We start from the raw sequence: 26,274 nt of genomic DNA, 5'->3' as shown, positions 1-26,274 counted from the left end.
GGGTCGCGACCCTGGGTGGGTGGCCTCGATCAGGCGTAGAACTCGGTGAACCTCGCGTGGAACTCGGTCACCTTGGTCAGGAGGATCTTCAGCTTCTCTTCGGGCGGCAGGATGGTCATGCTGCACGCGAGAAGATGAACAGTAAGCACGCACGCGTGGTCATGCATGTGCATGTTGACGCGCGGCTCATTGGTGATCGAACTGCCAGGAGAAGGCCTGGCGATCGTGTGCCAGTCAACGGGGTGTTGTCCGACTATACTTCACCACGCCGGTCAGTGCAGATTGGTGAAGGGCCCACTGATCTATTCAAATGGCAATCTAGTCGTTGCAGCTTACACACATCTGGCAAATCGGTAAAAATAGGTACCCTGCGGCCTGGTATTAGAAAACGCTCTCAAAACCTTGTCGTGTGTCAATACCATACGGTCATAGTTGGTCCGAAATAACAGAGAACAGATCGTAATTCAAGGTAATTTTGGGAGTCCCGGTGAGACCGGCAACCTTCTCCCCCCACGAGCGTCAACCTTTCTCTCGCTGCAACAGCCAATCGCCTGCCTGGAAGACGACGCCATGGCAACGGAGCAGTGGGACCCACCGGAAGTGGTGGGTGCCGTCCTTCTGGCCAAAGCCGCTACCCGGCACCACGCAGATGCCAGTCTCCTCCAGCAGCTGCAGGCAGTAGAACATGTCGGGGAGGAGGCCTCGTGCCTGCGGGTGGGGGGGGGGTGAGGATCGAAGGTCATGGCTACACGACACACGACGCAGATTTCTAGTAACATAAACAAGTTTTTAGGTTAGATCGCGGAAATATCAATGTGTCGTTAAACCCGCCGCCACCACCACCCGACAGAGGCGATTAGTAACGTTTGTCACGTAAGCAGAACATTGCCAATGAGTTACTACTTCAGCACACCGGTTGTGTGTTGGAGAGTAAACCCACAACAACATTTACAATTCGAGTACCCTGACGTTCCGTTGGTCATTACAACCAGCCTCATAAGACGACAGCCAGAATTGTGGAGAAATCACAAGTAACATATAAACTCAATTTGGCATTAAGTGAGTTGATGCCACTGCTTTTTTTAAACGAGCTCGATACTCAACCGTCGTCTACGAATGAAATCTGTTCAGATGGAAATTCAAATTGTGCAAATTCTTTGCAGTGTCCTAGTTTTCTGAGCGTCCCACCGGGTGACGTGTGATCTTCAAATACGAGTCGGCCAATCATATTGCCTTCTCTCTGAAGAAGGTTCATTGTCCGAAACGTCAGGTGAAAACACCTTTTCACCGTTATGCACTGCTGGGTAAATGCCTCCCCCACGCCATGTCGTTGAGAGGGGTTCTATGACCATACTTCACTACGCCGGTCAATCTTGGCTGGTGAAGGGGTGAGCCAGGATTGGAACAGATCATCACTCGCCACTGATATTAACGGTGGCCGGGCATCAAAGTCTGGTTGCCGGGTTCATAGAGCACTGCGTGTACCATTACACCGCCGCGCCACTCAATTTTCATATCATTTACATGAATTATAATTAATTGATTCCTACACGCAATGTTGAGTTCATTTTTATTGCACGGATGGTCCCGTTTAGCCAGTTTCCCGGATATTTTGCAGGGAAAAATTGTGGCGCGTGACCACAGCAACAACAAAAAACAAAGGCGTCAATATTGCAGAGAGAATGAGTTACACGGGATCCCGTTCGTGAATATTGCACAACAATCGAGTTCAACGGATGAGTCGTCGCATGCCTACCCGTACAGCATCTATCACGGGCGACCTCTTGAAGCCGAACCCAGGAACTCGACGGATGGCAGCTCAACACTCCCCGACCTTCGAACCACCCAGGACACCTCTGGCGAAGCCCGAATGGCGAAGCGGGTGGCGTGGGTTAGCTTGACGTGGACGTGCGTACGTACGTCCATGCGTACGTACGTGCGTCGAACTTCTTTCGCGTAGCCGGCCGCGCTCACCCGGACGCGCAATCTGTCGCAGCGACGTGCTCACCTGGGCCTCGGCCACAGCTCGCGGTGGGATGTGCACGCGCGGGAAGGCGTACATGGCTCCCTGCACGGGGTTGCACGCGATCCCCTCCGTGCCGTTGAGCAGCTGAGCCGTGAGCAGCGCCTTGCGCGCGAGCGAGCGCAGCACCGAGTCGCGTTCCTGCGGGAACGGGCGCGCGTGTGGAGGCGGCGTCAGCGCGATGGCGACGACGATGCCCACCGCCGCCGCCGGCGCCTCGAGCGTCGCGGCCGCCCGCCCGCCCGCTCATTCCCTCCCAGCCACTCGAAGAACACCGCACAATCACAACGACGACGACTCACGCGGCGTGGCGCTATCCACTTGTCAATGGCATGACAGCCTCACCCACGCCTGCGCGGGGCGTTGGGGGGGTGGGTTTGACCCGACGATACTTCACCATGCTGGTCAGCGCGGGTCGCTCAAGGTGGGGTGCACAGACGCGGTGGGAGCGTTGAAGTACGGCGCAACAATGGCTTGTTGCCGCACCGCCCCTCTGTCGACCACCGCGTTAGCCCCGCAGCAGCCCCATCGAAACAGGGCTCCCTATTGTGCACGGTGACGGTCTCCCGTCCGAGCACCGTCCGGGCCGAACCCTGATCGGCTTCCGAGATCCGACGGGATCGTGCAGCATCACGCGCGATTCGGTACCCCGACGCCTCGCTACCTGCACGTAGAGGCTGTGCGAGGGCTCGCCGAGCTCTGGCGGGTTTGCCAGCACGTCCACGGTGGCCTGGCCCAGCACGGGCGGACACAGACGCACCGACACCAGCTTCACGAGCTCCGCCTTCACGCCCGCCGGCAGGTTCAGCACCTCCATGTAGCCTCCGCGTTGGCCGCACCTACGCACGCACGCGGTGCGTATACACGCGCGTGTCACCTGTGAGCGGTGTGTGCACGTGTCTACATGTCTGTCACCTGTGCGTGGTGTATGCGTGCGTCACACCTGTGAGTGGTATACCTGTACACTGTGTAATAGAAGTGCACACACACACCTGTGTGGTGTAAAGATGTTTTACCTAGATCATGAAAACAACGAGAGCTGGCCTGTCCCATTATTTGCATAATCGATTACTCTACTAGATTATCGGTTCCGTTATTCAGAGTTCCCCCTTTTTGTTTGCACCGGTTTCCACCCAGAAAATTTAAAATGGGGGAAAAAAAAAGCGAATTGACCCGGAATCAAACCAAGCGGGTTCATCTTGCAACATCATTGGAAAACACAAAACCTGAAGACTGTTTTAACGTAGCCGGCAGCATGCTAAGCTCAGATTATCCATCGTAAATGTTCTCCGTGGCCACCGGCGCCGGCGAGGCTTTTACAAAATAAACCTCGGCTTTGTTCAATTCTGGACAGCAATATAACATTTGGCTGCACGGAGACACGCACACACGAACAGGAGAGGGCGTTTATATGAACAGCAGCACGGCTCGCCTGGCAAACGTAACCCCCCCTTACCGCCCGTACCGCCCGTACCGCCCGTACCGCCCGTACCGCCCGCCCGCCCACGCTGCTCACTCACTCGCCGAGGAAGCCCTTGGAGGTGGAGTGCAGCGACGCGAGCTGCACCGTCTGCTCGTACTCGGGCCCCATGTCGTGCAGGACCTTCTTGAAGGAGTGGAACTGGCAGCCGGGGGCGTACACGTTGTCCTGGTACACCTAGGGAGCACGCCGGGTTGGGTTTGTTGCGCAGGTAGTGGGGGGAGACCTACGGCGGTTGGGAGCGTGGCGATTCGCTCCCGCGATCCCAATCGCCAGCGAGGCCGCCCGATTTCGTCAGACCTGGGAAGCTCAGCAGGGTGGGGTGGGTGGCAACCCGCGGGCCGCTGCGGGGCTACGCGGTGGGACGGCGGAGGGAACTGCGGTGGAATCGGTCGCCCGACCGCACTTCTGTGCTCCCCGCTTTCACCGACCCGTACTGGCCAGCGTGGTGGGAGTACGGTCGAATTTGCCCCCACGACCTTGTTGGAGCTGTGGACTGGCAAGACGACTGCACACGTACGGTCAGAATTGGATTCATGAATCGATCTCTTTTTGTTCTTATCTACTTTGAGTCACCTGTCTGGCATTGGTCTTCCTCGCGTATTCCGTGAGCGTCAATGCCACATTTTCGTTTGGGTTGTAGGCATGTAACTATCACACACCTGGGGCATTCAATATGAATGGTCATGAATCAGGGCCAAGGTTTGAATTTCAGTCTCGTTTTCAGCGCCTCATTTGAGCTTGGACTTAGAAGGGTTTGGGCGGGTGAGTTGATCATCTGTCTCGGTTGCAGAGACACAGAGAGAGAGAGTGTATCACAGGCCAGACTCACCGGGTACATCAGAGTGAACACAGAGAAATCCAGCACGAACAGGCCATGGGAGGAGTAAATTCAACTCTCACCTCGTCCGCGATGATGAAGAGACCCTCTTCAGCAGCGAACTCAATCACCTCTTCGATGCTATGCCGGTCCTGCACTTGTCCTGCCAGGGAAAGAGCGCAGCATGTATGTATGCGATGTACGTGGAACTTCTTTCGCACCAGACGTAACCAACCGTGCTAATTGGAGGTTTAGCACGGCAGTCCAGAGATACTCACTTTGGCACGGACTGCCGGACGAGCGCTGCGAAGATGAAGACGTCATCGTGGCCAAATTCGTCACCGCACCTCACCAACGCCCTCTCTCCCCCTCTGGCAGATTTCGCGGCCGCTGCACAGTCGACACGCGAACTGCGAGATCCGACACGACCATCTGCTGTTCGATCTTCCCCTCGTTGGCCAGGACTTCCAATTCCTACGCTACCCGCTACACTACCGCTCCCCCACAGCAAAGGCAAAGATCCCCCGTACAAGCCTTAACAGACTTTTGGGGCACGCGCTTTTTGGCGAGCGCCTATGGCTAGCCATCGAACAAAGACGGTTACCGCATCGCGTGCTTCCAGATGCGCTTCTGTGGCCGTCTGGAACGTTCTTCCTTCCAATATTAGGGAGACACTGGAGCTCTGCACTTCTAAATCTATTTTGAAAACTAATTTCTTTACAACTGCTTTTTGCATTTAGTTTGTTATCCTTCCCCCCGCACCTACGATAAGCAAGGTTGGGCTACGCACGGTGCGAAAGTAGTCCAACACACACACACCACGGTGGCGAGATGTTAACTACCTCACCTGGTATGCAGGAGGTCGTGGGCTCGATCCTGATCCTGACACCTGTAATATTTGTAGTTTGCATGTTCTCCCCGTGGTCGTGTGAATTTTTCAATGGGTCCTCCGGATTCTCCCTCCACATTCAGAATCAACATGCGTTTAGAGTATTTGGCCGCTCTAATTTTCCACGTGATGAGACACTTACTGTAGTTGAGCTATCATTCGTGGCCGAGTCGCTTCTGAAAGAGCTACGCAGCTCAGTGGGCCTTACTTGGTAAATAAAAACTTTATATTTTGATTTAAAGCTTTGGTGACTGCAGGGATTCATATTCTTGGTTCTTTCGGTCAAGTCACGTAGAAGGGAAATGATAAAATAATACAAATATCAAACAATAAAAAGTTGTATTGTTTAATATTTGTATTATTTTATTATTTCCCTGAAAACATTTCATCGTTTTATATTTGTATTATTTTATTATTTATCTGTATTATTTTATTAGTTCCCTTCTACGTGACTTTACCGAAAGAACCAAGAATATAAAAACTTTATAGTTTTGAGTTTACATACAAGGCCGGTGCCACGGTGCACGAGAATGGCGGGTGGCCACCACCGCGTTTCCCCCCCCCCCCTCAACGCTGCGCGCACCCATACCCACACACGCACACACAAAGATGACAAAGATCCCCCATATAGCCTTAACAGACTGTAGGGGCAAGTGCTGTTAGCGAGCACCTATGAAGGCCGGAACGGTACACGAGGGGGTGGGTGGTCAGCACCACGCCCGACCGCCTTTGTCTCCCTAGTGGCAATGTTTACACACCGCACCAGGTACTCATTTGAGGCTGAGTCGACTTAGGGGAGGCCCGGGACCGGTTCAGATAATCGTCACTGATGTTGGCCGTGAGCGGGAATCGAACCCGGGTCGCCGGGTTCATAGCGCAGCGCACTAACCGCTACACTACCGCTCCCCACAACACGCACACACACACACGCGCACACACGCACACGCACGCACGTACCCGTGGGGTTGCCGGGGTTGATGACGCACAAGGCCCGCGGCTCGCAGCTGCGACGCGCCCGCCCCAGGACGCGCCGCAGCTCGCGCACGTCCAGCGCCCAGCCGCGCCCCTCGTCCAGCTCGTAGCCCAGCTGCTCGGCGCCCAGCTCGGACAGCGCCGCCGAGTAGAGCGGGTACTGCGGGATGGGGATGAGCACGCCGCTCCGGACGCGCCCGCCGTTCGACACCAGCAGCTTGAGCAGCGTCTTCGATGCCGGAGGGGGGGGGGGGGGGCGGCGGGGGGGAGAACGGAGAGAGAGGCTGCGGCGATCGGTGGAAGACGATTCGTCTGCGGTCAATTCGTCATTTTTACTACGAAACTATTTTTTAATTTTGTGAAAAAATAATAGGTTTTAACCTTTCTGGCAATAAAACAGGTGTTAAGGTGTTCAAAGACAAAGTAAGATACCTTTTTGCGAGGAATCAAGTCTGCATTAACCACATGTACCTTTGGCAAAACGTGCACATTTTTTTGTTATTTTAGCAGGTAAGTCCCATGGAGTTATGTAGCTCTTTTCAAAAGCAACCCCACAAAAGAATGCTCAACAAAGCGGCTTGTCGTGTGGAAATGTATAGCAGCCAGATACTCTTCAATGCGTGTTTCTAAATGTGGAGGGAAAAACCGGAGGACCCGGAGAAAATCCACACGACCGCAGGGAGAACATGCAAACTCCATATATCACAGGCGTCAGGGTCGAGATCAAACCCACGACCTCCTGTGTACAAGGAAGTTAACATCTCGCCACCGTGGCGCCCCTAACAAGCTTCCCTCGCTTGATGCGGGTTCGGTTTTACGCTGTCCCGCCTTCTCACGGCAGGGTGTGACACCTCGACGTGAACGGGATGGGAGTTTCGCAGCATTTGTGCAGCGATCCACCGACCCGCACTGCCTCCACAGCGCTGGATCACAGGCCACGTGCCACTCCCATCCGGCAGTGGCGGGGGGGGGGGGACACACGCTGCCGTGTCAGAATGAATCTTTCCCGACCGAGGTATGATCTCAAACGGCCCTTTGTCCTGGACGCTTTGAGATGTGTACTTGTGCCAATATCGCCCTCCATAATGTAGGCATGTACGTATGCAGGTTGAACTTCTTTCGCGCCGTACGTAGCCAACCGTGCTAATCGGAGGTGCATCGGTGCACACGGCAGCAGAATGGGAGCGTTACAGGAGCGTGCAAAAACCTGTCACGACCTCAGCGGTTAACACCGACTGAGCAAAAAAACCAAGTGACGATGATTCCGCGATGGTGGAGCCCAGTTGGCATGCCACCCCCGTGCCCGCGCGGTCGGTACCACGACACCCTCGCTGGCGCCCGTGCACAGGTAGATGTCGTCTGCGTTAGCGGCGATGCCATCGCGGCGTTCCAAGAAGCGCGCCACATCCTCCCGCACGCAGGCGATGCCCTGGCTGGCGCTGTACGAGCCTGCAGGCAAAGACAAAGATCCCCTGTGTAGCCTTGACCGGACTGTTGGGCACGTGCTGTTAGCGAGCACCCATCAAGGCCAGAACACCACAAAAATAATCGATTCTTCAAGCGAATCTCGCTCCTGAATCATTGCAAGCCCAGTACATCTCGGTTGTGTTTCTGGAGAACTAAATCACAACTGTGAAGCTTCGTTACTGTAAAACACACGTGGTCAACTGCTGCCCACCAAAACCAATGAACGACGGCGCCACAGCCATTCGTTGGCGTACAGTCGGTACAGCTTGAAATGGCAAGAGATCACAGACATCCATTTATAAATCTTGTCTCGTTGCCGTTCCAAAAATCGATCGCTCATCATCTTCGCAACACGCCGTACGACAGAGGAAGAGGAAGCGTGACGAACAAAACTTTACCGCTCTGGCCAATTGCGTTACTACGGCACTTGAGAGATGTCACCGTGACCCCCCCCCCCCATGCTTTATTGAACAAGATTAACCTCGTGATGACACTAGAGCAGGACACATGACCATGACTATATATATATTTTTTTTTCCAATAAGCTGAAATGTTTCGTTTGATAGCTTTGAACACGGCTGGGGCACGTGTGTTTTATTTGTGTGCTTGTGCTGCGTGCTTCGATCGGACAGCGTTGGAGGGGAAAAACTACGGCCCGACGCGCCAGATGAGGCCTACGACCGTGCTTCACCCGACCCACAGCTACACTGGAAATTGAAAACGAATTTTTCGTGTTTAGTTTGTTGCCCTTCCCCTACCCACACCTCCGATCAGCACGGTTGGGCTAGGTACTGTGCGAAAGAAGTTCAACGTACATACGTACAAAGAATAGGTTTAACCATTTCTGGCAATAAAACAGTTGTGTTAAGATGTTAAAACACCAAACAGAAACATGTTGCAAGGAATCCTGTCTGCATTAACCACACGTACTTGTGGTGAACATGCAAACAAAAACATGCTATGATAAAATAATGCATTGTCTTTGAAACTGATTGGTCCACACCAGAGACAGCTTTCTTTAGAGCCTAGTCTTAAACAGTATTAGACCAGAGGACGCCAAAAGGCGCCCGAGTCAGGAATCGAACCCAGGTCCTTCTTACTGTGGGGCACAGGTTTTACCACTGCGCCACCCTGCTGCCCCATCGCCCGTGTGGGTGTGTACATGTGTGTGTGTACGCGTGTGTGTGTATGCGTGTGTGTGCGTATGTGTGTACGCGTGTGTATACATGTGCACGCGTGTGTACGCGTGTGTACGCGTGCGTGTGCGTATGTGTGTGTACGCATGTGTGTGTACGCATGTGTGTATGCGTGTGTACGCGTGTGTACGCGTGCGTGTGCGTATGTGTGTGTACGCGTGTGTGTATACGTGTGTACGCGTGTGTGTGCGTATGTGTGTGCACGTGCGTACGTGTGCATGCGCGTGCGTACGCACGTCTGGCCATGCTCCCTCACTCACCGATGCTGACCCCGCCGCAGCTCTGCAGGATGCGCTGCGCACGCTGCTTGGCGTCCTCGGGGAAGCCGTCGCGCTCCAGCAGCTCAGGGCAGGCGCACAGCGCCAGCACCTGCACGCACGCACACACACACATACATGCACGCACATACATGCACGCGCACACATACACACACACGCACACACACACACGCACGCACATACATGCACGCGCACACATACACGCGCACGCACACACACACACGCACACACACACACGCACACACACACATACATGCACGCGCACATACAAAGACAAAGATCCCCCGTATAGCCTTAACAGACTGTAGGGGCAAGTGCTGTTAGCGAGCACCTATGAAGGCCGGCACGGCACACGAGGGGGTGGGTGGCCAGCATCACGCCCGACCGCCTTTGTCTCCCTAGTGGCGATGTTTACACACCGCACCAGGTACTCATTTAAGGCTGAGTCGACCTAGGGGAGGCCCAGGACCGGTTCAGATAATCGTCACTGGTGTTGGCCGTGAGCGGGAATCGAACCCGGGTCGCCTTGTCCATAGCGCAGCGCGCTAACCACTACACCACCGCTCCCCACGCGCACATACACACGCACACATGTATGCACACGTGGGAGAGAGGGAACCATGTGAGCAGAGGCGCTTCCAGCTCCGTCTGCAACACCAGCTCCGGCTTTGTCGTCATCAAGACAAAGATTCCCCGTATAGCCTTAACAGACCGTTGGGGCAAGTGCTGCTAGCGAGCACCTATTGAGGACAGCATGGTTAAGCACCACGCTCGGCCGCCTTTGTCTTCCGAGTGGCGATGTTTAGATACCACACCAGGTACTCATTTGAGGCCGAGTCGACCCAGCATCAACATCAAAAGCAGCAGCATCAGCAGCTTCATCAAGATCACGAGCAGCAGCTACATAAAGACCACCACCACCACCAGCTCTATCAATGTCACCAACAGCGCTAACATCACAGATCACTTCAACGCAACTACCAACTCTATCATCACCAGCACTAGGCACCGACTTCACCAGCTCCATCAGCACCAGCAGCAGTGGCTCCATTATCATGACCAGCAGCTACACATCAGTACCACCACCACTGTCAAGCGCTCCATCAACAGCAATGCTTTCAACAACTCCATCGATATCATCACCACCAGCTCCACCAGCAGCTCCAAATCCACCTACAACACCAGCGATATCAACACCACCACCATCACAAGCAACACCGCCACCATCATCACCACTGACACCAGCACCACCAACATGACCATCATCATCATCACCACCAGCGACAGCTCTGTCCGCATGCGCACCGCGAGCTCACCTGGCGCAGGAAGGTGATTGGCTGCTGGCCCATGGCGTGCGCGTCCCCAATATTGGCCTTGATCACCTCCGAGAAGGGCTTCTCCATGCCCTGCAGGCACGCACGGTAGGGGTGTGGTGGGGTGGGGCGGCATGCGTTTATTACATGCCGAATGGTTATATCAATAAACATTCGTTGAAAACAAAGCGTGGGTCCAGTCAGCCAAATATTGGGCAGCTCTAGTTTTGAAAAGAGTTGCGATCTCTCTTGATAAAAAAGAGACTTGTAGTTTCAATGACCTCTCGTCCAAATGAAATAGATTAAAGTTCAATTTACAGCAATTTTGCCAATCTACTGCTGGATGAAGGCCTCCCCATGTCGACGCTGTGTCTGTCATGGGGAGGGATTTAAATTAAATTATTAAAACAAAAATTTTGCCAGATAAGGCTCTTTTTCAGAAGCAACCTGGCCACAAATGATAGCTCAACGAAGTGGCTTATCAGGTGAAAATGGATAGCAGCCAAATACTTAAACGGCCGTTGATTCTAAAAGTGGAGGGGAAAACCAGAGGAGACGGAAAAAAAATTCCACACGACCACGGAGAGAACATGCAAACTCCAAATATAGAGCAGGGGTCAGGGTCGGGATCCAACCCACGACCACCTGCATACCAGAAGAGGTCGCTAACATCTCACCACAACTGTCATAATTCACTTCGCTGTTCAGAGGAGATGGAACTTAGTGACGGGAAAGCGGGTGGGTGGGCGGGCAGGTGGGTGTGTGCCCAGGGCCGGCTCAAATATCACTCGCCAATGACGTTGCAGTGACGGGGATTCCAAACCGCGTCGCCGGATTTGACCGCAGCGGAGGGGCGTTAACCAGTGCCCCACCGCTCCAGCCCACCACACCCCCCAGGAAGAGCTCTTTGTAGACGTTTGACCCGGACTCGCCGCATGAGCGCGAGTGGAAAGCATCATTTCAGAGCCAGGTTTTCCAACGTTTGGCAGCGGTGCCAGGTGGCCACAGGTTTTTCCAAAATTAGCTCCCACGCGACAGCTGTGGCCGCTACGGTGCGTGATGGAAGAGTGGCCCGATGCCAGCCTTGCCCGCACAGTGCCAGCGCGCTCGAGAATTTGACACTGTGCCGACACCTGCCGCGAAAATTAGACGCGGTTGGACTCCAGCCTTCCCGTCGGAGCCACTTTTTGTGGGGTTTTCGCTCCAAGGGGCACGTACGACAGAGCGGAGCAAAAACCGCCCAAATGACCGGGTTACGACCGGGTGACGCTGGATAGAAGACTGCCAGGGAATAGCGGGCGGCATTGGTTGCAGTGCTCGGTCGTAACTTGGCCAGGAGATAGCTGGACACACCTCCGATTAGCACGGTTGGTTATGTACGGCGTAAAAGAAGTTCAAGATACATACAACTGCCATTCGCCACTAAGTGGTGGTGATGTCACAACGGCGCTTGTGCCAGGCTATGTGCACTTTAAGGCCAGCCTGAATATACATACATACAAACACGCCTTGATGGATATGGCCAAACATCCCAATGCAGCAGGTACCTCCGGAAAAAATCTCGAGACTAGGCGAGGCTTTCGCGGACAAATAAAGGACATTATTATTAATATTTTAAAACAGTGAAGAGCAACATGGTACAACGGCAGTGAGCAAAGAGACCCTTTCATGATTTTTGGGTGATATATCGTCAAGAGTAAAAGCAGGGCCTCACGTGACCAGTTCAACGTACCCCCACACAGCTCTCCCCTTCGTAGAGGCTGCCAGAAAAACAACCAAGTGTATCTCCGTGGCCAGATGCTGACTGCACTTGCGACGTAATTGGTTAAAGATGCAAACCCCGGAATAAAAGGAAACACATTAAGACAAGTCAAAAAATATTCAACATTTTGCCCCACGATTTGCTTTCACCAGTCCTACTTAAAATTGGCCACGCTACAAAACTTGCTAATCCTTTTAACTTTTGCTGTTGTTGCCATTATCCCATCAAATTTCAAACCATCACTCCGGATTCTTTCCATTGGGGCGTGCTCTTCATTTTTAGCACTGACGTAAACCCTGATGCACCAATAAAGCGCCCCCTTGGCAGAAGGGGTCCCCTCGGCAAGATTGGCCCATTGAATGTCCATTTTTCTTATCAAGACAAAGCGCGAGCCCGTTAAAATCACGTCGTGACGCACGTACACGCCAGCAACATAAACCGAGCCGGTTTTAAATGTCCATTTTTAAACCACGCCTGAAAACACACTCGTTCAACAAGTCAAAAGGCAACGAGGTCTGTCTTCATTGCATCGACTTTGTCTCCCGTTTGTCTCGATATATATATAACATCACTACATTGTGGTTGGATATTAAATACTTTATAAGGGCCTTAGATGTTGAAAGGCACTGCTATATAAACTCAGGTAGAACCCCCTGAGACAAGCCCCACCAGACAATTGCATCGATCTTTGATGAAACGGGGTACGAAGAATTATTTTGAGTTCATCAAGGAGAAAGAGTAATATGATCGTGCGCCGGGACAGATCCTGCGGGGGAAACCCGGAGGAGACGGACTGGAGAAGATGGCATCGCAAGGTGGTAACGCGAGCTGGTAACGCGAGGTGGTAACGCAAGGTAATAACGCGAGCTGGTAACGCGAGGTAGTAACGCAAGGCACGGCTTCCAGGAAAATGAGGCCCACGGCCGGCCCAGAAGATCCTGGATCGACGACGCAGTTTGCTTGGACGGTGCTCCGTGTGGGACAATTCGCCCCAAGGCAGAGAGCCCTGTGGGTGCATCCCACCTCGTGGCCAGCCCTCGGATTGAGGAAGGCTAGAAATGGACAAACGCTCCGAATTCAACGCTGTTGCCACTGACGGCAGCATGCTCTGACGACGGCTGCGCCAACGCACTGGGGGCATTTGATTTTTTATTATTCTTCTTCCTCCTCCATATGGTGAGGACTCCATCAGACATGTGCAACATGTCCACGTCGATGCTGGCCGCAAGGGTAGGCCGACCAACGTCCAAAATTCTGCCGGTTGAGCGATCAAAGCGGGCTCGCAGTGGCAAGTCCTCACGCGGTCCCCGTCCTTTTGAAACAAGTGACTGCCGTTGAATTGCGGGCCACCGTCAATTTTCCGAAGCGAAGCGGGTGACCTTCAGCTTGCGTGGGCAGAGGCGAGGGTCAGCACGACGTGCGTGCGTGCGTACGAGCGCGTGCCCGCTCCTCTCCACGCGCTCGCGTTCCTAAAACAGGGCCGCACGAGGGGGGAGCCGCATTGTCACAGCGGTCACGAGGTTCTTGGCTGACGCTTACCACCCATCCTGTTTGCAGTCTCGGTTCACCACCGCGACTCGGCCGCTTGTGCAGTCACGAGTGCGAGGAAGCCTTCTGCCGACACTGTGCCATTTGCATCAAAACAACAAAAAGCAAAGCAAGCTTTTTTTACCCTCCCCACCACCACGAGTTTGTTTACGATTGTGTGCTCAGCATTGAATGAGACAAAGTGTCCTCATCCAGGAGGGGATTGGCAAAGGGGCTGAAATCTATTTTTTTGGTTTTAAGACAACAACCCACTTGCTACACTGCCTGCGAAGTGAGTTTTCCCCAAGACCCCCGAGGGATGGTGAGTGGCTGCAAGACGCCGCACCGATAAGCAGGGATTAATTTCCCCGCTCGATATTTTCCAGGGTGCTGGAGATGACCGGTATAAGGCATGACCACTAGAACACAGATTGTATGCCTATACATAATACTCCTACATGATTGTTGTACCCTATATTCCTATTATACCATGAACAGGTTTCTCGAAGTCAAGTGTACAATGAGAACAAAATAAGGCAAGGTGGATGCGGCGTGCCAAAACAATTCCCGGTACAGCATTCCGGGCACTGTTCCGACTTCAAAAAATAAAGCCCTGCTCGGTGAGCATTCATCACCTGCCCCATGCTGAGCAAGCGGCAACATCGCTGCTGTTGCCGGGTTTTTTAAGTTGTTTGGTTGTCACACCACGCGCTCGTGCTAGCGTGGGAGCGGTGCCAACCCAACTCGCGCTCTCAATCTGCCAACCGCGGCCCGCTGCCACCCCCCACCCCGCTCCCTCCCTCGCCCCCACAGCGGGCCGCTCACGCTCCCACACGTGACGCGCCGTCGCAGGCCCGGGTGGCCGGATTCGCCCAATGCCCCTTGGCACGGACGGCCGCGGTTTTCGAGCGTCGAGATAACGACGACGCACGTTCCCCGTCGGCCGCTGCTCGACGGCTGGCCGTGACACGGCGAGGCGACCGCTCGCGCCTCCCGTTCTTCCCTCATTCAGCCACTCGGCGACGGAACCTTTCGCCGTAGCGAGAGGGGCAGGCGGCAGGGGATCGTCGGCCATCCCATCCGCGAGCGGCAACGCCACACGTTTTGTCCAAGCGGCACGGACTGCACGAACGGCGGGCACGCTGCCGTGGTGTGAATGTCAGCGCGCCGACGACTTTGCCCGCACCTCCGATTAGCATGGGTTGGAATACGTACGGTGCGAAAGAAGTTCAACGTACACACATACCATGCAGAGTTCACCGGTTCGGTTGGATCTCCTCGTGCGGCGGTTGCAACAATGGGGGGCAAGTTTCTTAGACTCCCCCATCCCCACCTCCGTCATCCCGGCAGTATCAACGGGTACGGCACGTGGTGGGGTAAAGTGTGGGTACTCCCACCTCCTACATTTGGTGACGGACACCAAATAGTAGAGGCCCTTCTGCCAGCACTGACACGAGCAAGCAATTGCAGGGCTGCACGTGTTTGATGTCCTTCCCCCGCACCTCCGACGAGCACGGTCGGCCACGCACGGTGCGAAAGAAGTTCACCACACGGGACATACATGCAATACGCGCAACGTTCGTTTAAAGATCCAAGCGAGAAAAAAAACCTTGCGTCTTAGAATCCGGATAATACAATAGGTGACGAGTAGCCGCAGCCACGGCAAGTTGTATACTTGATGTGGTGTGCCGGGGTGTGGTTTTTTTTTTCCCTGGGTCGATGACGCGCCACCCAGCCCACCAAGCATTGAACCACGGCTGCCAAACCCCCCATATCACCAAGCCACAGAACCACGGCTGCCAACCCCCTCCCCCCGCACCTTCCCTGTCGAAGTCCTGCAGGAAGACCTTCAGCTTGTCCCGCCGGTCCGTGGGGTAAGGTGCGAAAGAAGTTCACCATGCGTACACATTTACCTTGACCTACATAAACGGCATGTCTTGTCTAACCGTAGTAGGGTTGTTTATTTAGTGCCTGCCATCGCAAGCCGACTGTCGAGTGATAGCCAAAAAAAATGGACATCTTTCCCATGACAGTTCTTGTTCAGACTTGCATCAGCTTAGCCCGGAGAACATCAAGGCAAACGTGGAGGCACAGTCAACGAATCCGGGTGGCCAGAGGCTTAGCGGTGACAGGTTGCATCACTGAATTACGCACGGGCGGAAAGCGAACATCGGGCCAGCGTTTCGAGGTCCCGTCAAAACGATGCAACCGCGGGCCGCATCCGCCGCATGCACCTCGACTACAGGGGCGAGTACAGCACCACCCTCGCACGCCGAGCACAACAATCCCCCTCTCTCTTTCTCTCTGGTCGTGCAGTCTCTTCTCCCAGAACGCGGTAGAAGTCGCGTTGCTGAATAACACCCGCGGCATGGAAAAATCACGTTATGATAAGTAATGTATAACGTAGGGGTAAAGCACAGTCCGCGATAACGCGTGATATGCGTAACGTAGGCCGAACAAAGACCGAGGCGCGTGGGTAGTGTCTAGAAGCATCCAGCAGCATCCCAATGCCTCGTGCGATGACGCTACGCGGAGGCAGCCGTACGAACCGCTCATTCCTACTCACGCGACGTAGTTCCGTTCGCTCGATCGCGTTCTATACAATTTGCATTCATCATCGCGTTGTATATTCAATTTCACGCTATGAACAACAACACGCGTTACAGCAAAACAGACTGCATCAAGATGCTATGTCTGTCTGCACGGCTCAGGACGTTCCGATACTCCCGAGCTCAAATTAAAGACTAGCCAGTTCCAGCGCCGCTCGCTGTTATGATTACATACCAAAGTAAAAATTACACGGTCAGGTTTCCTTGATGGGCCAAGTGGTGATGTTCCCAGATTGGAAAAAAAAAAACTTCATTTGGCCGCGCAGCCAAACACTGTCCCGCTGGAATGGTTATTTATGGCGATCATATCGGAGAATATTTTGTGGCCATTAAAGGGTGGCGTGGGACATCGTTAACAGCTCGGCCTCGCCCGGTGATGTCCCGTTCTCTCGGGAAGGCACCGCTCCATTGCCCGTCCCGTTTTAGCAAAACGTACGTCCGATAATTATTCAGCGGCCGCAGTCGCGTCACAAGAGGCTGCTGCGGCCACAAGTGGTATAAAGAGTTAAAAAGGCAAGGAATGGTGCAGCCCTGCGACTGCCCGATTGGGTCACTGCTAGTTAAATCGCCTCCTGCTCGAGGGAGCTCTACACAGCCCCTCTGGAGGTTAATTTGGCATACTCCTCCAGGCTGGCCGGATTACTCGGAAGACGTGGAGAGTGCTCACGCATTACCCACCGCATGCAAACTGACAATTGACCAACTGTCGCGTGGACAGAAGCGGGGCGCGGATTTCAGGAGCTTTCACATTGTCTCAACTATCGTGCCGGGAGATCAAAACCAGCATCCTTTGGATTACAATTCAAGTGCGCGAACCACCACGGCCACAACACAGGTCACATGCAAGGCGGAGGAACGCAGTGCAAACGAGTTAATGTGTTTTGCAACGCAGTGGTTTTGCATCGAGGGTTTGGGTCGAGCGGTGGTTCGCGTGCTGCGCTGTGATCCCGGCAACCCAAGTAAAAATACCGGCCACGAGTAATAGCAGAGGCAGTTCCTAACAACCTGCACAGGCCAACCGACATGGCGTGGGGAGGCCTTCATGCAGTGGTGCACTCTGAATGGGATTGCAAAGTATAAATAGTGGTGTTCTCTATCAACTAAAGGTGTTCACGAGAAAAACAAAAGGTCCGTCAACGCGAATGAAACTAAATTAGGCGTGACACCGATTCTCGTTTTTTTTCAAATCACAGCACCCGAGACAATTTCCCATCTTTTCAGGCCACCACCACAGCCGAGCGAGCGTCGCTCGACCACCCGCCCAGCCGCGTCCACCACACCCAGGGTCAAAACGAGGGCGGCCAAGAAGTGAAAATCCCCGGGGGGGGGGGGGTGTGGAGGATTTGAAGGCGAGTGCGAGGAATTCAGAATTTCTGACGCAACCACAAAGCAACGCAACGAAAGCACCCTTGGCGGCAACGCAGGAGGTGTTGCTCAACGTAAAAACGAAAATGAACCACGGTTTTGTTTTTGCGAGGCCCTCAGGTCCCTCTGGGTGCACAAGGAGGGCATTCTGTAAGGGGAGGTGGAGCGTTTCGATCACACGCACGCACGAAATGAATGCGGGGAGGCGTTTTTCATTTTGTACTCCTCTTGGCCAGGGTTTCTTAATTGGCAGTTGATTTGTTTGTGGATGGTATTTCAATAACAAATAAAACACGTAACACTGACATTAAGTGACCTCCCCTGGGGTAGCGACGCATGCTGAAGACGCTCCCCCAGCACGAGAATCCAGATGTTGGACATCGAGCCGGGCAACACGCGGTACGTCCCGTGATTGCAACGGAGAGACCCACGTCAAAACACCGCGAATACCTACCCAGTGTGACTTTTCAAATGGCAATACAATCGGTCACATGGCGGAGAAGTAATGACTTGTACGGGACAGCGGTCATCCTAAAAATAACGTTTCGGAATGTTCATTGACAGGACTGTAACACGACCACGGTGAAGACACGAGAGCAGCCTCATCGTCTGTGATGTGTTGTAAATTAAACGTGAGGCGACCGGTTTCCGGCAACGGTCCATCTTCAGGACTGGAGATACCGTATTCTCCGGAGGGAAAAGAAGAAGATTGCTTTGGAGAGAGTAAGGTGCACAGAAAGCCTGTGGGGGTGCGAGTAAATGTATGAAAACCTGGTAACACACACACACACACAAACACATTCCCGATTATAAGATGCAACCTCACCTTTTGACCTTAAAACACAAGGGGGAAGAAAAGTGCGTATTCCAATCTAGAGAATACGGCCGTTCAGTGGAGGCAACTCCCGCTTTGAAGGTGAAACACTGCCCTAAATGGCAGCTTACGAGGCAAGTTATTGTTTGGTAACAGTCTGGGGAAGAGACGATCACTTTGGATCGAGACAAACAAATGAGTGGCAGCCAAATGAGCGACGGAGGCTGAGCAAGCTCAGGGAAGATGCAAAAATGTATCCAAGTAACATCAAACTCTTTGGTTCTTTCGGTAAAGTAACGTAGAACGCTCTTCCTTCCAATATTAGGAAGCCACTGGAGCTACGCACTTTTAAATCCGGATTGAAAACTCATTTCTTTAGAGGTGCTTTTCGTGTTTAGTTTGTTGTGCCGCCCCCGCATCTCTGATCAGCACTGTTGGCTACATAGGGTGCGAAAAAAGTTCAACATACATACATAGGAGAGGCCTTCATGCAGCACAGGACTGACAAAGCGCTGTGAAGTAATATTACCGTATTTTCTGGATTGTGTGTTCCCGGTGTCAATAAAGCTATCGAACTCTGGTCACACACACACGCCTACCAGATTATAAGAGAGACCCTCCACATATTATTTAAGATAGCGTACAAGGGAAAAAGGTCCATCTTGTAACCTGGATAAAACGACAGTATACAATTATTATTGCGTAACGCGAAGTCATCTCCCAGAAGTGCTAAATTCATATTTTTTTACATAATTTCCATGCATCGATGCGGATAAATAGGCTCTGCCGGATCGATAACCCTCCAGATCGGCGCAAACAAAGATGTGCTTCAACACTGGGACGAGTGGCGCATTGGGATAGAGGCAGCGTGAGCTCAACTGCTGGTCCGTTGTTGACCAAGCTCTTTGTCCGATTGGCATCGATCAAATCGGTGGCATGCTGGGGGAAAGTCAAAAAGTGATCGTGTCGAGAGGAACGGGGCAAATTTCCACCCAAGTGTTGTAAACAAGATGTCCAAGTCTTTCTATGATGATCTTTTTATTTGCTCATTACAACTGCAGAAATAAAAAAAATCCAACTTTGGTTCTATAAAGCGTGATTACGTGACACGCCTGTTAACCAGCTTGGCACCCAACCCAACTTGCAGCACCAAACAGACACTGATTGCCACGATGGCCCAATCTCACAATGTTTTCATCATCACGATGATGATGACAATCTTTTTTGTTTCACCAGTTAACGGCCACTAAGCGATATAGCTCCTATTCAGAAGCGACCTTGCTCAACAAAGTGGCTTATCACGTGGAATTTATAGCGGCCAAATACTCCTGATGCATGTTTCTAAATGTGGAGGGAAAACACCGGAGGACACGGAGAAAAATTCACGTGACCACGGAGAGAGAGAGAGAGACACGCGCAAACTCCAAATATACAGGCATCATCAGGGTCGGGATCGAACCCACGACCTCCTGCACACCAGGCGATGGAGTTAACGTCTCGCGATCGCAGCACCCTGGACGGATGGCGAATCAGCTGGACAGCATTGAATTATGAGCCCTCGTGGTTACACGATACGGGCTGATGAAGAACAGTTAATGCAGTTGCCACGCAGTTAGGATCCTGGTGTCCTAGTTTACCATGCTTGGTGTAAGCAGGGGGCATAGCAGAAACGTCACGAACACAAAGTACTTTCATAGGCAAGTTTGGATATTAAATATTTATAAAAGTACAAGACATCCAGAATCCAAACACAGGCACGAATGTCGTAAACAAAATTCCAATTGAGAAAATTACCTGTTTATGTTTTCACATATTTAATATAAATTACAGGTCAGCGACCGCTAACAACAATATCAAGTTGTGTGTTTAATATGCCGTTATTAATTTTATCATTTCACCGAGGCACCTTGAGGAGAATCAAATCCAACGTGAAAAATATTATCTCATTAGAGTCTCGCAAAGATAAATAAAACATGTTGTGAATAGTACAAGATGTAAATGACGGTGTACTTAATAATAATTTTGTATATAAAATATATGCAAATGTTTACATATATCGCAGTATAGCAAGGCCAAAATTCAGAATTGTGAGAACAGGCTCATGGGAAAACAATTAAGAATGTGTGTAGGATCCATGAAAGAAGCATCACTGAGTCTCAAGACTTGTTTTCAGGAGGGTCCTGCAATGGGACGTTTGACCAAACCGTTATTATTTTGGCACATGGGAGGAAACTTGACTACCCGGGGAAACTCCACACATGCGAGGAAATAACATACAGAAAAAAACATCGTGTGGAGGAAAGAAACAGCTTAAACTGTCTTCAATGTCCCCAGTATTTTGAAGGCAATTGTGTACACTGTCAAGTTCAGTAATAAATCATGCTCTTTGGCAGTACGTTTTTTTTTCCACTCCCTCTGCTCTCAATGGCCATTACAATGTTTCTGCCAACGCATTTATTGAGGGTTAATCTAAAATCCAGTTGCGCACGTGGCCTGCCACCAGCCAATGGCCCATACAGCTCAGCTATTACCAAAACAGCAGCATCAGCAGCACCAACATTGGTAGCAGCAGCAGCAGCGGCAGTAGTACATCAGTAGCCAGGAGTACTGTAACGACCTCAGCAAAATCAACGGAGCAGAAGCAGCAGCAACGTCTGTAGCAACATCAGCAGTAACATCAGTAGCAGAAGTAGCTACTTCCTAGCAGCAGCAGCAGCAGCGACAACAGTAACGTCGATAACAGCTGTGGCAAAGTCAGCAGCAGCCGGTGGCAGAACCATTAACTACGGTTGCATCAGTGGAGGTGGCATCAGTGAAAGTGGCAGCATTGACAACTATTACACCCACCCACATTAACTTTCCGAAGCAGGATAATGGCCATCAACAATCATCACTTGCGGGTGACAGGCACCAAGGACAGATTTAAAAGGTGGTGGGAGATGCGTAGCTGTGGTGACCCCTATGTCCAGTTTCAGAATATGTATTCATATACTGGTTGAATCCGATGAGCTATAAAGTTATTTTTTCCACAGATGCCCAGGATGGGGCACGGGTCAAAACGTTACAATCACAAACAATACAAGAACACGATAGGAATGCAAAGGTATAGGAATGGTAAACAATCGCTAAAACATGTATTCAAATTAAACTAAACTATTTTTTTAATCTTACCAGGTAAAGCCCACCAAGCTTAATAACCCATTTATTAGAAGCGACCTGGCCACAAATGATAGGTCAACAAAGTGGCGATACAATGTCGAAATTTCTAGCAGCAAAAATTATCTAAGCAAGAGCCATTAACAATCAGTGGAGCTGTCCAATTATTCCCAAGTACCACAGTTCTACAACCACCACAACCGCAGTGGCACCAACCCATCCACCACTGCGTTTGAATCCCACCGAGGTCAATCTTGATTTGAAGCTTTCGTGACTGCAGGAATCCATACTCGTTGGTTCTTTCGGTAAAGTCACGTGGGTATAAAATAAAAGAATACATTTTTGAAAAGCGACCTGGCCACAAATGATAGTTTCACAAAGTAGCTGCATCATGTGAAAAATTATTGCAGCAAAACTAATATAAGCAAACGCCATGGGGGTCCACGTGAATAAGAGTGAGTGGGGCTTCCAATAATTCCCAAGTACCACAGTGCTACCAACCATCCCAATAAAGTGGTGGCAACAACCCATCCACCACTGCGCTCGAATCCCACCACCATTCCACTCACCACCACCAGCATCACCACCATCCCTCACTCACCACCATCCCTCACCCCTCACTCACACCACCAGCATCACCACCATCCCTCACGCACCACCATCCCTCACTCATCACCACCCCTCACCCCTCACTCACCACCACAAGCATCACCACCATCCCTCACGCACCACCATCCCTCACCCCTCACTCACACCACCAGCATCACCACCATCCCTCACGCACCACCATCCCTCACTCATCACCACCCCTCACCCCTCACTCACCACCACAAGCATCACCACCATCCCTCACGCACCACCATCCCTCACCCCTCACTCACACCACCAGCATCACCACCACCCTTCACTCACCACCACCAGCATCACCACCATCCCTCACTTACCACCATCCCTCACCCCTCACTCACCACCACAAGCATCACCACCATCCCTCACGCACCACCATCCCTCACTCATCACCACCCCTCACCCCTCACTCACCACCACCAGTATCACCACCATCCCTCACGCACCACCATCCCTCACTCATCACCACCCCTCACCCCTCACTCACCACCACCAGCATCACCACCATCCCTCACTCACCACCATCCCTCACCCCTCACCACCACCCTTCACTCACCACCACCAGCATCACCACCACCACCACTCACCCCCTCACTCACCACCACCAGCATCACCACCACCACCAGCATCACAACCATCCCTCACCCCTCACTCACCACCACCACCAGCATCACCACCATCCCTCACCCCTCACTCACCACCACTAGCATCACCACCATCCAACACTCACCACCACCAGCATCACCCTCACTCACCACCACAGCGTCACCACCACTCACCACCACCACCACTCACTCACCACCACCAGCATCACCACCACCACTCACCCCTCACTCACTCACCATCACCACCACCGCAGCCACCATCCCACCATCACCACTACCACCCCTCACTCACCACCACCCCTCACTCACCACCACCACCCACTCACCACCACCATCCCTCACCCCACACTCACCACCACAGCATCACCATCACTCACCACCACTCACTCACCACCACCACCAGCCTCACCTGCAGGAGCTCCCTCTCCACCTGCTCTGCGCGCACCACGATGGGACCCCTCACCGCGTACTCCACGGCGCGCACATTTGGGTTCATGGACTCGAGGGTGAGGCCGCCCCAACGCTCGGACCGGCCGGGTTCGAGCCCCGGTGCGGGGCTCTGCGTGGAGGCGAGCGGCCTCCGTGGCTGGGACGCGTTTGCGGCGTGCGTCGTGCAGAGCCTCGCCATCAGGAGCCGGAGTCCCGATCTTCCCAGATCCATGGTGGTTGTGTGGTTGTGTGTCTGTCTGTCTGTGGTTGTGTGAACTTTGGTGCCTCCTGTTGTGTGCTGGTGACCGCGGTCGTCTCGATGTGTGTGTGTCTAATGTGTGTGGTAGTGTGTCTACAATTGACACGTGTGTGGTAGTGTGTCTTCAATTGACACGTGTGTGGTAGTGTGTCTTCAATTGACACGTGTGTGGTAGTGTGTCTACAATTGACACGTTTGTGGTAGTGTGTCTACAATTGACACACGTGTGTGGTGTACGTGGAGTCTATGCAGTTAGACCTGTGTGTGTCATATAGGATACAAGCGCAAAGCAGCGTAGACTATAACCATCAATAATATACCGATAAACTATAGTCGATAGTATTAGTTGACAGCAACAGAAAGTGTTGCTTGCGCCGTGTGTGGCGAGTGAATGAATGGATGCGTGCAGTGTGTGACCGTGTCTGTATAAAATACTCACAATGTACACGTACACAATGTTTGTGTATATATATACACCGTGTGCTGTATTAAGCGTGTGAAATCACACTGTATCTGTGTGTAGAATCTAACCTATACACGTGTGTGTATACGTGAAATTACACGGTGTGTGTACGTTAATATACAGCTTGTGTTTGACTGTGTTGTCCACACACACGGTGACACACACTCACGGTATATGTCGTGTGTCACGAACACGCTGTGCCCAAGACAATACTGGCGTTGTGGTGATGGACTAAACAGCAGCAACGCGACGTGGGAGGCGGAGCGATGTCCGTGGCTCAATCCCCCGGAAAATAAAAGACAAATCAAGACGTGAGACCAGTCGTGATGGATGATGTAACACGGTCGTGGTGTCCAGTGAATGTCCCTTCACCCCACTGACTTCTCCCCAGCCTAGAGTCAAAGTCTATAGCCTCCCTCCCTCCCTCCTCCTTCTGAATTGTCTCTTACCCCTTCCTCTGGCCAAGACGAGACACAGGAGACGCAAAACAGCGGCTTTGTTCAATTCAAGCAGCCGTGTAATAATCTCGCCGTCACGTCCGGCATTCTTAAATACACCCACCACACACACGCAAGACAGGAATATCAACCGTACGATGTAAATATTATCGGCAAGCGAACGGTGCGTTAACGGTACTGTTACTGTAATTATATTCACTGTAAATAATTAATAGGGTGGTTAATACGATAGTGCGCAACAAGGCAATACAACTGTGTGATAAATACAACAGTGTATACTCGATACAATGGTTAAAACAATCAATACAATAAATATCTGTAGCGTAAGCGATACGAATGGTAGAGTGTTCAGTAAACAGTCGCTACGATCCAGTATACAATGAGTGCACTGTATTGACACGTGTGGCTGAGCCGGCTGCGGTGGGGTGGGGTGGGGGGGACAGGGGCGGGGCCAAGTTTGTGGGCGGAACAGAATGAAGGAGGGAGGCGTGGCCAAATTGTAAGTGGGCGGAGCCAGGTTGTGGAGTGGGCGGGGCCAGGCGGTGAAGTGGGCGTGGTCGAGTTGTGAAGTGGGCGTGGCCAGGTGATGAAGGGGGCGTGACCAGGCGACCAAGTGGGCGTGACCAGACGGCGAAGTGAGCGTGGCCAGGTGGTAAAGGGGCGGGGCCAAGTGATGAGGGGGCGGGGCCGAGTAGAGGGGAGAAGCGAATCAGAATCTTGTATTTATACTGCAGGAAAAATCCGATGAGCTACAAAGCTCTTTTTCACAGATGTCCAGTAGGGGCACGGGGTAAGAACGTTACAACAAGAAACAATAAAAAACACGACAGTAGTGCAAAGTATAGGAAAGGTAAACGAATCACCAAATAAGTAATATTATATATATTTTAAAATACGCTTTAATGAAATGTACCGTCCTAGTAATGGAAAAACTCCACGACTCCAGGAAGTGGCCCCGAAGCTTGCCATAACGTAAGGGGCTGTGGACAGTTTACCGTGGACAATTAGATCCAAGCCGAAACATAACATATAAAAAATTATGTTTAAAAGTATATATATTTTTTATATAAGTATACCAAGTTTGCAGTCGATACCACATTCGGAAGTGGGTTAAAATTAAGTTACAATATTTGAGGATACAACAACGACAACAACAACAGAGTGTGAGTTAAATAAAAGCGTGTAATAATAAAAACATACAAATACATCTTCTTGGTTCTTTCGGTAAAGTCACGTAGAAGGGAAATAATAAAATAATAAAAATAAAACATAATAAAATCATTCTCCATCCTTCCAGACAAAGCTCCACTGAGCAGCGAGGGGCGGGGCCACCTCGGGGGGGGGTGCAGTCACGTGGTGGTGGGGAGGGGTGCAGAAATGACAACGCGCGCTGCGTCCTGCGATTCTATTGGCCGAGAGAGGCCACGTGGGCCCCATAGACGCCTGCCCCCACGTGCCGGCTGAAATGCCACGTGCGAAGCAAATCAGCTGCTGCGCACGTGCGAGATGCGGTCACGTGCTAACCATGGCACGGCACAGACAGACCACTCCTAAATATAAACTCCACGCTGTCGTGATGTCACTGTTAGTAGCGTACAGGAGACGTATAATCCACAGTTCGCCGGTCCGATGCGATATCCCGCTGGGATATGCGATGTTGAAATATTGGACACATTTCTTAAATCCCACCCACCCATCCCCCACCGCCTCTGTCCAACGCAGCCGTTATGAATGTGTACACCCAGAGTCGACGGGCAGGCCG

At 52.1% G+C, this 26,274-nt stretch overlaps 1 protein-coding gene across 2 annotated transcripts; it reads right to left on the bottom strand.

Annotated features, from left to right (window-relative positions):
- LOC144723263 (alanine aminotransferase 1-like) lies at window positions 1–24,911 on the bottom strand. Of its 2 annotated transcripts, XM_078601855.1 has the most exons (12): window positions 24,224–24,911; window positions 23,313–23,849; window positions 10,442–10,531; window positions 9,108–9,216; window positions 7,503–7,633; window positions 6,170–6,413; window positions 4,407–4,486; window positions 3,544–3,680; window positions 2,688–2,862; window positions 2,009–2,164; window positions 596–708; window positions 1–120 (listed from the first exon to the last, which is right to left on the bottom strand). In XM_078601855.1, exons 2-12 carry the CDS (start codon window positions 23,562–23,564, stop codon window positions 30–32), a joined length of 1,578 nt encoding a protein of 525 aa, XP_078457981.1. In that variant the 5' UTR covers window positions 23,565–23,849; window positions 24,224–24,911; the 3' UTR covers window positions 1–29. The 2 variants fall into 2 exon arrangements, with proteins under 2 accessions (XP_078457981.1, XP_078457980.1); XM_078601854.1 differs by having other exon boundaries at window positions 23,313–24,911.
- Window positions 24,912–26,274: the final 1,363 nt, after the last annotated feature.

This window comes from Lampetra planeri, chromosome 17 (genome assembly GCF_965212315.1).
Source record: "Lampetra planeri chromosome 17, kcLamPlan1.2.h2, whole genome shotgun sequence".
Lineage (NCBI taxonomy): Eukaryota > Metazoa > Chordata > Hyperoartia > Petromyzontiformes > Petromyzontidae > Lampetra > Lampetra planeri.
Note: the sequence above shows the minus strand (reverse complement) of the source record. Positions and strands in the feature narration are given on the sequence as shown.

What these genes read in the sequence shown, in the direction of transcription:
- LOC144723263 (XM_078601854.1), bottom strand. Translation starts at nt 23,564, where the DNA reads ATGGATCTGGGAAGATCGGGACTCCGGCTCCTGATGGCGAGGCTCTGC. An exon ending in GCGCCAGCGAGGGTGTCGTG is followed by an intron (nt 6,414 to 7,502) that starts GTACCGACCGCG and finishes CCGGCATCGAAG; the next exon opens with ACGCTGCTCAAGCTGCTGGT. An exon ending in CAACCCCGGCAACCCCACGG is followed by an intron (nt 4,487 to 6,169) that starts GTACGTGCGTGC and finishes TTTCCCTGGCAG; the next exon opens with GACAAGTGCAGGACCGGCAT.